Here is a 12,588-nt window from a genome sequence, read left to right as displayed (position 1 = left end):
GCTGAGGGAACATATCAAGGAGAAAGGATGAAATCATTACCACATTCACACATCACATTCACACTTAAGAAGTCCATGGAGTCTTGTGCTACTCTAGGAAATAGTTAGAAATAGACTACAAAGACTTCTCTGTAAGGCTGGCCTCTCCCCCAAAGGTGAGCACCTCTAGCAATGCAGTACATCCCTCCCCAAAGTACTATATAGAACCAGACCCCAATTAATGGGCAATGATAAAAGTATGGATTGTGTGGTAGGATTTTTTTTAAATAACTCAATATTTTGGCTCAAAAGCATGGTATATCAAATGAGAACAAAGGCTATAAAAAGCTAGTACAGCTTAGCCATCTTTATGTAACGTATATACAAACACAACTATCTATACGTATACTAGCCAAGGTACATATGTCTTAGATGTACAATAATTATATATATAATATATATATAATATATATATACACACATATATATGTTATATATATATATACACACATATATATATAAAGGCAGATCTATTTTTTTAAAGAATACAGATGAAAACCAAGTGCTCAAGTACATTTATGTAATGCTATCATTATCAACATGAGGTACCAAGGACCAAAGAGTTTCTCCTATTCTATCCCCACTCTTCATTCTCCCTCTCTACCCCTGACCTATATCCTTTTTCTCCCACAAACAAAAAGAGAGAGAGAGAAATAAATTGTATGAGCAAGTGCCAACCTATAAAACCTTCTGCATGAATTGTGGTAGGATTCAGATGGGTTTAAAATTTCCTTAGATATAAACATATGCATGATGGATAAGCACAATAATATCTTTTACCTTTCTTTGTATCCTCAGCACTTACCACAGTGCCTGGCACATAATAGATGCTTAACAACCATCTATTGACTGTCTGACTGTTATTCCCTTTAGTAAAATAAATGTGAAACATAGATGAAAAATCTCATTACAACCAAGTACAAGCAAATACATAAATCAGGAATTCTCAAACTTTTTGGTCTCAGGACCCCATTTATAGTTAAAAAATTATTGAGGACTACCCCCCCTTCCCAAAGAGCTTTTATACAGGTTACGTCTATTGATGTCTACCATATTAGAAATTAAAATGACTTAATATTATGACCCCCTGAAAAAGTCTCTGGGATCTCTGAGAATACCAAATCACACTCTGAGAACCAGTCGTCTAAATTCTTCTATTGGAAATCATCAGTTCTCAGAAAGCTTGTTACCACCTCAATGAAAATATCTGTGTATTTGTCACAATTTATAATACTAAACTTTGAATTTGTGATAAGAATGATGCTGCTTCAGGGAATCAAATTCAAAATTATTCTCTTATAGTACCTCATTTATTAAGCTTTTAAACTGAAATTTCCATGTACTTAAGATCAGAAAAATGTTTTGTTTTGTGTATATAAAGCAGGGAAACATTGGATGAACCTAGGAAATGGTAACACTCAAAGATATCAACTACTGGCCAGTAAGATCAAATAATTGTGTTGGAACCAGGGTCACAATATAGCAAGATAGAACTATCTTCGCTCCGTGTTCCCTAAGAATCCTCCCATTCCACAATTATGAGACCTAAAAATGAAAAGAAAATAGGATGCCACAGGGGTAACAGTATGTATTGAGCAATCCAAAATGCTTAAATGCTTTCTCTCTCTGCCAGAAGCTATAGATACTACATTTGGATTCAATTTAATTTTAATCCTTACTTTTAAATCTTACTCTGTTAAAATTAGAAGCACAGGAAAGAATAGCTAGGCACACTGTGCCATATTATAGTTTGAGGGGATGTATTAAATTTTAAAATGAGGCCGTTTGCAGGAAGATGCAAGAATTGCAGCCATATATCACAAGCTCCTAAAATAGTGCCTCACACCTAGTAAACACTCAATAAATATTTGTGAAACTGAATTGGCATCAAGAAACTGCTCAGCTGCTTCCTCCACTGGTTACAAATCTAATCATTTGAGCTATGGCAATTTCTTGGGCCTGTGTTAAGAGCCTGCTGGGATCAACTGACTCAAGTGCTTTGTTTTTCAAATGGAAGGTTGAGAGAAACAATAAGATGGGAGGCAAAAGAAACAAAGAACCACTATGTCAGGATGGGAAGGGTGAAAGAAGACAACCTTGCACAGGTTTTCAGGAATTCTAATACCTAAACAAGAGGCAAATGGTTTAAATAGAGGCCCCTCTCACCAATTCTGAAATATTGTTCCAACTACTTTTGAGGCACTATTGTTCCAGACTTGCTGGAACACAGGATTTTATGTGATACCTACAGAGGAGAAGACAGAAAATGCGGCATTATTAATGCGTGCAGGTTTAAGGCTGAATGGACAGTGGGCAGAGGCTTTGTTTGTGCTTTTTACTAGCTGCAGGAGAAAGGTGTTCCTAAAGCAAGTTAATATTTTTCATGAGACAGAAAGGCCAAAGACTGCTACAAAGCAAAAGAAAATATGTGTCTCTAAGAGGCATGGAATGTTCTCAAATTACTTATCTTAATATTTCCGTATTTATTTATCAGGAAAGATCTTTGATATACACAAAATTCAAATGGCTTAAGAGAAAGAACACTTAGAGACAAGGCAAAATGTATAATTATAGGCTTACCAACCAGGCTCAGCAGCTCTCCCCCAAATGCCCTATACTTTCTCATCCTTCTTATGGTGATAGTAAACCTCTAAAACTAGAGGCAATTTAACTTTGTGCTTATCATAAGGAGATTGACTTGATTTGTTTAATCGACAAAATACCACAGTGAATATTTTGCACATGTGGCTCAGAAATGGCCTCATCCTTTTTAAAAATGGTGCCAAAGCCACAACAAATAAGAAGTTACAAATTCAAGAAAATAAATACACTTATCTTTATTGAATAGTTTTATTCTGCTGCATGAAACCACTGAGGTACCATACTTCACAGTCCATTAGAAAAAAAAACCCAACTACTCTTTATACTATACACATGTATAGTATAAATCTATATATCTTTGTAACTATACATATACTAAAATTTTTCAAATGCTGAAACATTGTTACAAGTCTTTATCCTGGTTTGTGTGCTGAGAAACCATATACTCCTACTGAGGGAATAAAATCAATTTCTATATCCAACATAAAATAACAATTATCATGTTGGTCTTACTTTTAAGACAAAAAGCTAAAATTGGGGTGTACAGAGGGCCAATTAGACCTTGATTCACTTTCTCACTCCACACCCCATTCTTCTCTTTTCAAATAGCAAAGTAACAATTTTCCAGTGATGCTACATAAAAGTCCTGAACTTCTTACCCAGAAATCCCTTAAAGAATGGAGAGGATTACTCCATGCAGTTCATGCTCTATTTCATAAAGAATTTTGCCCAGGCTGGCCCAGAGCAAGAAAATTTTGTAGCACCTATTTTAGGAATGTGAAAGTGTCAGTGATTCAATGAACTGAAGTAATTACATTCCTGGATTCCTTAATCTTTTGTGACAGTCTAATGCTTTGAAGAAAAGAAAATAGATTTTCTATTTTATCTGTATAAATCCTTTTAGGAAATTAGCAATGTACTTAATGACTGAGGTCCTAAATAGACAGCAATATATATCCACTGGTGGGCACTGGAGTTAAAGACTGGACCAACTTCACTACTTAGTTCTTAAGAGACATTTTTCTTTCTCTTTCTCTCTCTCTTTCCTCTTTTTTTCTTTTCTTTCTTTTTTTTTTGTCTTGAAATATCCTTACCAAATGTCACCTCTCCACTTCCACTCTTGTCAAACAATTGGAAAGCTACTATGAACATAGCATCTGGGGCACACAAAACAGATTCAAATGCCAAAAACTCTTGATAGGAGATCAACCTAAAATAAAATATAAAAAAACTGTCAGGTTTCTAGAGACTTTGTAAGGGCAGCAGCACTTATAGGTGGGGAACAGCTGCTTGAAACTATACTCACTGAACTGATAAGGCACATAAAGCATAATTGTCCTCCCTAACCAGCTTGCTGCAAAAGTCTAATGGACACTTGTACACTTGAGATTCCTAAGGAGTGGCATTACAGTAACGTTATGCATAACATTTCTCATCCTTCTTATGGTTTAACGTTATGCATAATGTGCATATATTCACATGTTGAGTTTGGTATGCTTGTATTTTTTCTTCTTCAAATTATCATCTTTTAGAAGCTGTATGCAAAATTTGGTAGCAATGTCCACAATTTGATATGGATTATGAATCACTGATACTTTTTTTGATAAATATGTAAGCTAAGCTGCTTAGGAAAAATCTCTGCCCAGATGAAGGAAAAAGATTTCCTGAAAAAGAGAAAATATAGGCAATTTTTAAGTACTGCCTTTAGAAATAATACAAATATTTAAAAAACAAATGTTTCCCTCCTCCCTCCAATGTAATGTGAACACTTAATTAACTATAACCCCTAATTGGGAAAATTTCCCAGTAGAATATAAAATGAATATTGTAATTCAAAGGATTATTGTGGGTGGGGAGAGGCAGGGAAAAGGAAGTCAAGGGGACATAGAAGCAAAAAATTCCACAAGAAGTTAGTAAAGAAAAAATGTGCTTTAAGATTTTACATTTTATATTAATTCTAAGCCCAATTCAGGTTAAAAAAATTGTGAAGTTCTATATTTATTGGAATAACTTAAGTAAATAAATTAAATAAATAAAATAGAAATAAAAAAACAAAAATAAATAAAACTTAAATAAAACAAATATCTACCACATAAATGCAATATAATCTGCTCTATATTATATAACCGAAGTATTATATAGTGCTTCTGTGGTGCTTGCTCAGAAAGCAGTTCTATAAAGTGTTGCTCCATAAATGAATGAGAATGACCCAATTCTTCTACACAGGGCCTGCTTCACCATGCTGCTTAACTTTCTGTTAAACAAGTAACTAAAAATCCCATCAGAGTCTAGGATAAAAATGCCCAGTCTTCAAGTAAAGGATGGGTTTGGCCACATAACAACATGGAATCCTAAAAGGCACTCACAAAATATTTACTGAGTACATTGGCTAATTTGTAGTAGTGGAAGAAGTTTCTATACCATGAGTTCCCTACACCTCTCCTCTTCTCGACCACCCCCCCCAAAAAAGTGCTAAAGCATCTCTACAATATATGAATTCATCTTAAATGAATCCTAGGTCTATGATGACAGGTTAGTCTAATGGGACAAATGAAGCTACATAACTTTATAAGATTGGAGTCTCAGAGATGACCTAATCCAACCATCTCATTTTATAGATGAGGAAACTGAGGGCCAGAGAGTTTAAATTATTTGCCCAAGGTCATAAATGTAAATATAAATGGCAGAGTCAGGATCCAAAACCAGATCCTCTGACCCCAAACCCAGTGAGTGTTCTTTCTACTGTAGCATATTGCCTTCCTCAATCTCATTACTATCACTCAGAAAATCTTAAAAAATGAATGGTTTAAATGAATGAATTAATATGCACATAAAATCATTGCCGTTGCCACAGTAGTATATATACATGTTATTTTAAAACAAGTAGAGGCTGAACAGATTATAAATGAAATGCCAAGATCATATTTCCCCAGAAGTGACAACATCATTTAAAAGTATCAGTTATAGGTGCAACCATCTACTGTGATAGAAATAAAACAGTATTAAAAAGCATGTTATATCTGCTAATCACATTTCCTACTACTTAGGAAACAATTCATGTTTATGAATTCTTAAACTGATTCTCAAGATCTTTCAAAGGAGGGATAATTTTAAAAGAATGAAAGATCAAAGATGGTGTTTTTATTGAAGGAAAATAAAGGTAACTGAAGAGGCATTAGTAACTGCCTACTCATATGACTTTCTCTTTTTGATGTTGGGTTTGTTTGGTTTTTTGGTTCTAAACACAACACCAAAAAACATTTTTCCATGTACAAAGTAGGACAGAAAAAGAGGACTGCACACGAAGTTGCAAATCTGTATTTGGTACAGATTGCTTTTCTTTTTAAAGATAGGATAAAATCAACATGTTATAGTCAAAGCTGTCTTACTTGTCTGCATTTCCTACTGACCTTCCTTTTCTTTTGTGTATTTAAAAAATATTTTTCAATGATCTTTTTTTTACTTTTTTTTTTCACTTTGCTACTGCTGGTTCTAACCACCCCCCCTCCAAAAAAAAGAAGGAAAGAAAAACAAAACCCTTATATCAAATGTATTCAACCAAGTAAAACAAATCCCCAGCAACAGCACTTCTAGGGCTGTATCCCAAAGAGATCAAACAAATGGGAAAAGGACCCACATGTACAAAAATATTTATAGCAGCTCTTTTTGTGGTGGAAAAGAACTGGAAATTGAGGGGATGCCCATCAATTGGGGAATAGCTGAACGAGTTATGGTATATGAATGTAATGGAATACTATTGTGCTATAAGAAATGATGAGCAAGCAGACACCAGAAAAACCTGGAAAGACTTGTATGGACTGATGCTGAGTGAAGTGAGTAGAACCAGGAGAACATTGTACATAGTAACAGCCACGTTGTGTGATGACTAACATTGATAGACTTAGCCTTTCTCAGCAATGCAAGGATCTAAGACATCTCCAAAGGTCTCATGATGGAAAATGCTATCCACCTCCAAAGAAAGAACTATGGAGTTTGAATGCAGATTGAAGCATACTATTTGTTATTTTTTTTTCTTCTGTTGTGCTTTGTTTCCTTTTTCTGGTGGTTCCTCCTATTGGTTCTAATTCTTCCTTACAACATCACTAATGTGAAAATATGTTTGATAGGAATGTGTATGTATAGCCTATATCAGATTGCATGCCATCTTGAGGAGGGAGGTGGGGCCGAGAGGGGAGAAAAATTTTAAACTCAAAAGCTTATGGAAGTGATTGTTGATAAATCAAAATAAATTAATAAAAAAGATAGGATAAAATCAACATGTTATAGTCAAAGCTGTCTGACTTGTCTGCATTTCCTATTGACCTTCCTTTTCTTCTGTGTATTTAAAAAATATTTTTCAAATTTTCTTTTTCTTTACTTTGTTATTGCTGGTTCTACCCCCCAAAAAATGAAGGAAAGAAAAACAAAACCCTCATATCAAATGTATTCAACCAAGGAAAACAAATCCTAACATCAGTTGTGTCAAAAAATGTATATCTCTTTATTTGCCTACTACCTACTACAGTTTTACAACGTTGGGAATAGGCAGAGTGTGTCAAGGTCATACTTGACAAAAAGGTAGCTTTCACAGATGATTCTTAACATCTTTGCAATCATATAACTGATAGAATTAAAAGCTAGTAAGATCCCACTGCGCTGACTAATTATATGAAAGCATTTGACTTAGTAGAACAAAAAGCAGGCTATAAGGCAACAAGATATACATCCAAGTGAGTACACATATGTCAAAGTCATAAGGCTCCATAAGAAACGAGGTTAAAGAAAAAGCATTAATGACATTGAGAGAGAGAGAGATGAGAGATCCATTGGCCCAAGGTTGTTACTAATGTCATGATACTTTATTGATGATGAAGTTCTTCAAGTTCTATTTGGAGATATCAAATTAATCTCATTAACTCCCAGAATATTACAAACCCTCCTTAGATAAAGAGTAATGTGAAAGATCAATCTAACTGCTCACAGAGAGAAAACAAAGTGAATTAGTTCATGAATACAAGTATTTTGAATTGGTACTACAGACAGGCAATAAACTGGGCCCAGAACTGGGAAGAAGATTGGGCTGGCTTTCACTTATTAGTACTCAGTGTTTTCAATGATACCAAACTCTGCTGCAACAAAAGTTACACTCCATATTCTCCCTGTGATGCTACATGGATGTGAATCGTCAAACATGAGGATCTTAGCAGAATGCAAGTTACAACCAAAGATTTACATGTATGATGTAATATAAACAACATTACATAGGATATATACAACCTGAAAAGTGGGAGATGAGTCACAAAGTCAGAATGAGAGACAAAAAATGAATACTGAGCCATATATTGGTGCCTTTGAGATTCTAAGTGAAAAATGGAAAGTTTTGGAGGCAGTGGGTATATATTCTACAGAGAATTTATAGACAATCAACTACAAGAATCATAGGATGAAAAGATAGGAGTTGGGCTATGCATGGAAAGAGGGAGTATACACATAGGTAAAAATCACAGGACAAAATTGTCAAAGACTGAAAGTCAGACCAAAAGCCTGGTCTTTACTTGGATTCCATACGAAACAGCCCTACTACATTCCAAAAGTATCACCTGCATAAGAAAAGGTATTAAATGATATAAAAGGGAAGGGGTGGGTGATGGGTGGGAAACATTATATAGTGCCTACTACATTCCAGGCACTGTGCTAAGAACTTTATAAATATTATCTCTTTTATCCTCACAACAACCTTGTGAGGTAGGTGCTGTTATTATACTTATTTTTCAGTTGAGGAAACTAAGGCAAACAGAGGTGAAGTGACTTGCCCAAGCTGGATTTTAACTCTATCTGACTCCCTACCTGACTAGGCAGTTAGGTGGCACAGTGGATAGAGCACCACACCTGGAGTCAGGAAGTCCTGAATTCAAATCAAATTGTGTGTGTATGGCTCTTGTATAACAGCTATAAAATTTATATATCACAGGGCAGCTAGGTGGTGCAATAGATAGAGCACTGGCCCTGAAGTCAGGAGGACCTGAGTTGAAATACGGCCTCAGACCAAACACTTGACACTTACTAGCTGTGTGACCCTGGGCAAGTCACTTAACCACAATTGCCTAAAAATAAAATAAAATTTATATCACTTACTTGGGGAGGAGGCATTAGATCTTCATTAAATTGAACCTGGGGGACCTGGGGAAAACATTTTTGCCAACTTGTTGAATTATGAGGTAAAATCTGTTCTGGAGCAAACTTTCATTTGATTGTGAATAGGTCACAGTTTTTTAAAAACTGTTATAGATTTTATAGATTATAGATTTAGTTTTTTGCTTTTATGTCCTAACATTGTCCAATCATGCGCTCCTGAAATATTCTGCAGTCTTCACTAATGAGAGGAATGGAAAAGCCATTAAAAAAAAATACCAACTGAGACAAAACCAAATATGGTCATAGTGTCAAGTAGTCAGAAACCATGTATTTTTGTTCCACATTGAATATAATTTATTGAATGCACTGAATTTATTTTTTTAACCTCCTAAAGTAATTATTTAGGAAACCTACTAATCTCCAGGCCAGCTTTCAGGCTATCTACTATATTCCTATCTACTATAAAAATATATATCTCAATCTATCTGTCAAACAAGGAATTATCTCAAGAATATTTCCCATAGAATCACACAGGATCAAGACCTAATCCAAAACAGATCAATACTGCGAAGACATCAATGGCAAAGGATGATATCTGAGATGTCAAAAATTAAGATAGTGGAGAAGAATTTAGCCATGTTATAATAGCAACTGCATTACCAAAATCTCTTCCAATCATTCCTCACTCTGATGATGGTGCTTAGTGCCTTGGAAATTTGGAAAAATAAAAGATGATTCCACATTTTTTCTATTAGGTTTCTAATAAATAACAGGAAGGATACTAAGCAGTTTATTCATTTGTGGACTTACTTAATTCTTGTACTTCTATCTCTTCTATCCTTCTCACAATTTGGCCTGTCAGCGATTAATTATTATATTTATCTATTGTATACATAAGATTCTATGATTAAGAAATAGAAAAAGACCTGAAGGGCTAGCTAATCCAACCACCATATTTTACAAATGATAAAACTGCAGACCAGAAAGGTCATGTGATTTGCCCAAAGTCACATAGGAAGAAAGCAGCAGAGCTGGGATTTGAACATGAGTCCTTGGACTATATATTTCATATTCTGTTGCCCTGTCCAAGAACTAGTTGGTAGTCACAAACTGGTTTACAACCCGAACCACTGCTCTATCTTTCCTAGGGATGCTCTGAATTTGATCAATGGGGGATTAGGAGTATCTTTTTCTCTCCTCATATGGCAATATAAGTAAACATAAACCTAATCTATAACTCTGCCAGTCTTAGAACAACTTAGAACAATCATTCTGATAGACTAAAAGTGGCAGTAGGGGCAGCTAGGTGGCACAGTGGATAGGGCTCTGGCCTTGGAGTCAGGAGGACCTGAGTTCAAATCTGGCCTCAGAACTTGACACTTACTAGCAGTGTGACCCTGGGCAAGTCATTTAACCCTGATTGCCTCACCAAAAAGAAAAAAAAGTGGCAGTAAACACAGAAGCCAAAGAATAAACTATTCATTTTTAATTAGAGATTAAGTGACCAATCAAAAATGATTAAAACTAGGTATCTTCGAGATATCTACATTTTTCCAATCAAAATGTCCAAAAAGGCAGATGGCATTGTGAATAGAATGCTGGATTTGGAATTAGAAAGCCCTGAGTTTAATAGTTGCCTCAAGATATTAACTAATTTTATTATTCTCAGAAAGTTACCTAACTTCTATCAGTCTTAATTTCCTCACCTATAAGATAGGGATAAAATGGTGTTTAGGTGATAATCAATTAAGACAACATTTAAGTAAAGCACTTTGCTAATCTAAAAGTGCTATATAAGTAACTTTTTATCATCATCATCGTCATCATCATTACTATTATTATTACCTATGAATTCTATATCCCAGAGAATCCTGCTGAAGGGAAAACTATTCTGACTCAAATATGTATAGTAAGAGGATTATAACAAAGATGTTGGAAAATCTCAACAGTCAAAATGACATTTGTTATTTAGGATGTTAAATTAAAAAAGTAGAGGGTTGGGGCAGCTAGGTGGTATAGTGGATAGAGCACCAGCCCTGGAGTCAGGAGGACCCGAATTCTAATCTGGCCTCAGACACTTGACACTTCCTAGCTGTGTGACCCTGGGCAAGTCATTTAACCCTATTGCCTAGCCAAAAATAAGTAAATAAATAAAAAAGTAAAGGGTTCCCCTAAAAAGTAAATACATAAACAGTTTAAAAAAACTGTAACCTATTTACAATCATATGAAAGTTTGCTCCAAAACAGATTTCACCTCATAATTCAACAAGTTGGCAAAAATGTTTTCCCCAGGTCCCCCAGGTTCAATTTAATAAAGATCTAATGCCTCCTCCCCAAGTGATATATAAATTTTATAGCCGTTATACAAGAGCCATACACACATAAACACAAACACTCACACACACACACACACACACACACACACACACACACAGCATTTTGCTGTTTACATCCTAAACATTGATGAAATAAATGGGGAAAACTTAGATTCTTCTTCTGCTCTATGAGAGAACAGAGCCTTCACGTGAAATTCTGAGTAGGGACAAATATAGAACCTACAATTCTGTAAGTTACAGCTTAAAACAAGCAACTGTCTAAACATTTTAGATTTCAAATCTAAATCATATAATAATAGTCTCTCAGATACCTGCATGTGGAGTATAAAATAATTTTACTTTTCATTTACAAGAAAGACTTCAAAGGATTAGTTAAAACTAAGAAAGAGACACATTTGGCTAATTGCTTCCACTTTTAGACAACAAATTGAACTATTTATAACCTAACTGCTCTTTTATAATATGTTACAAATAGCAAATACTCATACAATATTCTGCTTTTACTTTCTGCCCATTCAGAGGGTGAAGGTCAGGGTTTGCTGGCATTGAGAATATAACAAAATCAGTACCATAAAAATCTGTGCATTGTGCAGGGAACTCCTGGACTAATTTATCTCAACCACTCCAACCCTACTCATTCAAAAAATTAAAGAGACATGTAGGCTAAATTTAATGTTTCATTTCTGTTCTCTTGTGAGTACAAATATAATTATGAAATGATATGTAGAAGAATTGTTTGTGGCATTTTTTCCAACTAAATTTGCAACTAAAATGAAATTAAGAAGCACCTTGGGTTTGCATAAATATACTCACTGAATTATATTATCAATTCTTCCATCACTCGTTAGGGTGAAAAATGAAAGAAGAAAAGTTATTCACTCATGTGTAGAGTGAAGGAAGAAAATGGAAGAAGGAAAGGGGAATATCCAGAAGAGAGTATCCAAGTGATATATAATAATATCACTATGAAGTATTTCTATGTGAAAAGAGATATTGTCATTTTCTCTGAAACCCTTTGGGTATAGAGATTAGTCAAACAACACATTGTCAAAACATATGGTTCCATTGTGATTTAGTGTTCAAGACACTAAAAATTCAAGTATGAACAGATTATAGGTAAGCTGTCTCAGGGAAAACTTGGGATTCTAATTAAATAATGCTAATAAACCATGAAAATCTGAATCATTACTGGACATTTTAAGAACCATATACCAATTTTAAAATGTATATTATCAAAAAGAACTGCATCCATTGCTAACCCAATTTGAGGTGAATTCTCAAATGGAATTTGATCCCTAGCATTTTCAAGTCCTTTTATGTAGATTTCATTTCTTGGATCTTTTGGGGATAGTTGCAATCATCTGACAAAAATCAGAAGACGTAACTAAGGCTTACCCATGCCTTGATTTCAGTTGTCTTTTGTTAAAAAAAAAAAAAACAAAAAAAAACCCAAGCTACACTAAATGTTAATAACAAA

The 12,588-nt window shown here is 34.6% G+C and overlaps 1 protein-coding gene across 2 annotated transcripts in view; it reads right to left on the bottom strand.

The window, feature by feature from the left end:
• Positions 1 to 12,588, bottom strand: part of SLC25A12 (solute carrier family 25 member 12) — a 111,894-nt gene that overhangs the window by 81,527 nt on the left and 17,779 nt on the right. For both annotated transcript variants that reach the window (XM_027866097.1, XM_027866096.1), the window contains one exon: positions 3,735 to 3,850. In XM_027866097.1, coding sequence (XP_027721898.1) covers positions 3,735 to 3,850 — 116 coding nt within the window. The remainder of the gene's footprint in view (positions 1 to 3,734; positions 3,851 to 12,588) is intronic.

The sequence above is a fragment of the Vombatus ursinus genome, unplaced genomic scaffold (genome assembly GCF_900497805.2).
Source record: "Vombatus ursinus unplaced genomic scaffold, bare-nosed wombat genome assembly UNPS02014779.1, whole genome shotgun sequence".
NCBI lineage: Eukaryota > Metazoa > Chordata > Mammalia > Diprotodontia > Vombatidae > Vombatus > Vombatus ursinus.
This window is presented reverse-complemented; position numbering and strand designations above follow the sequence as displayed.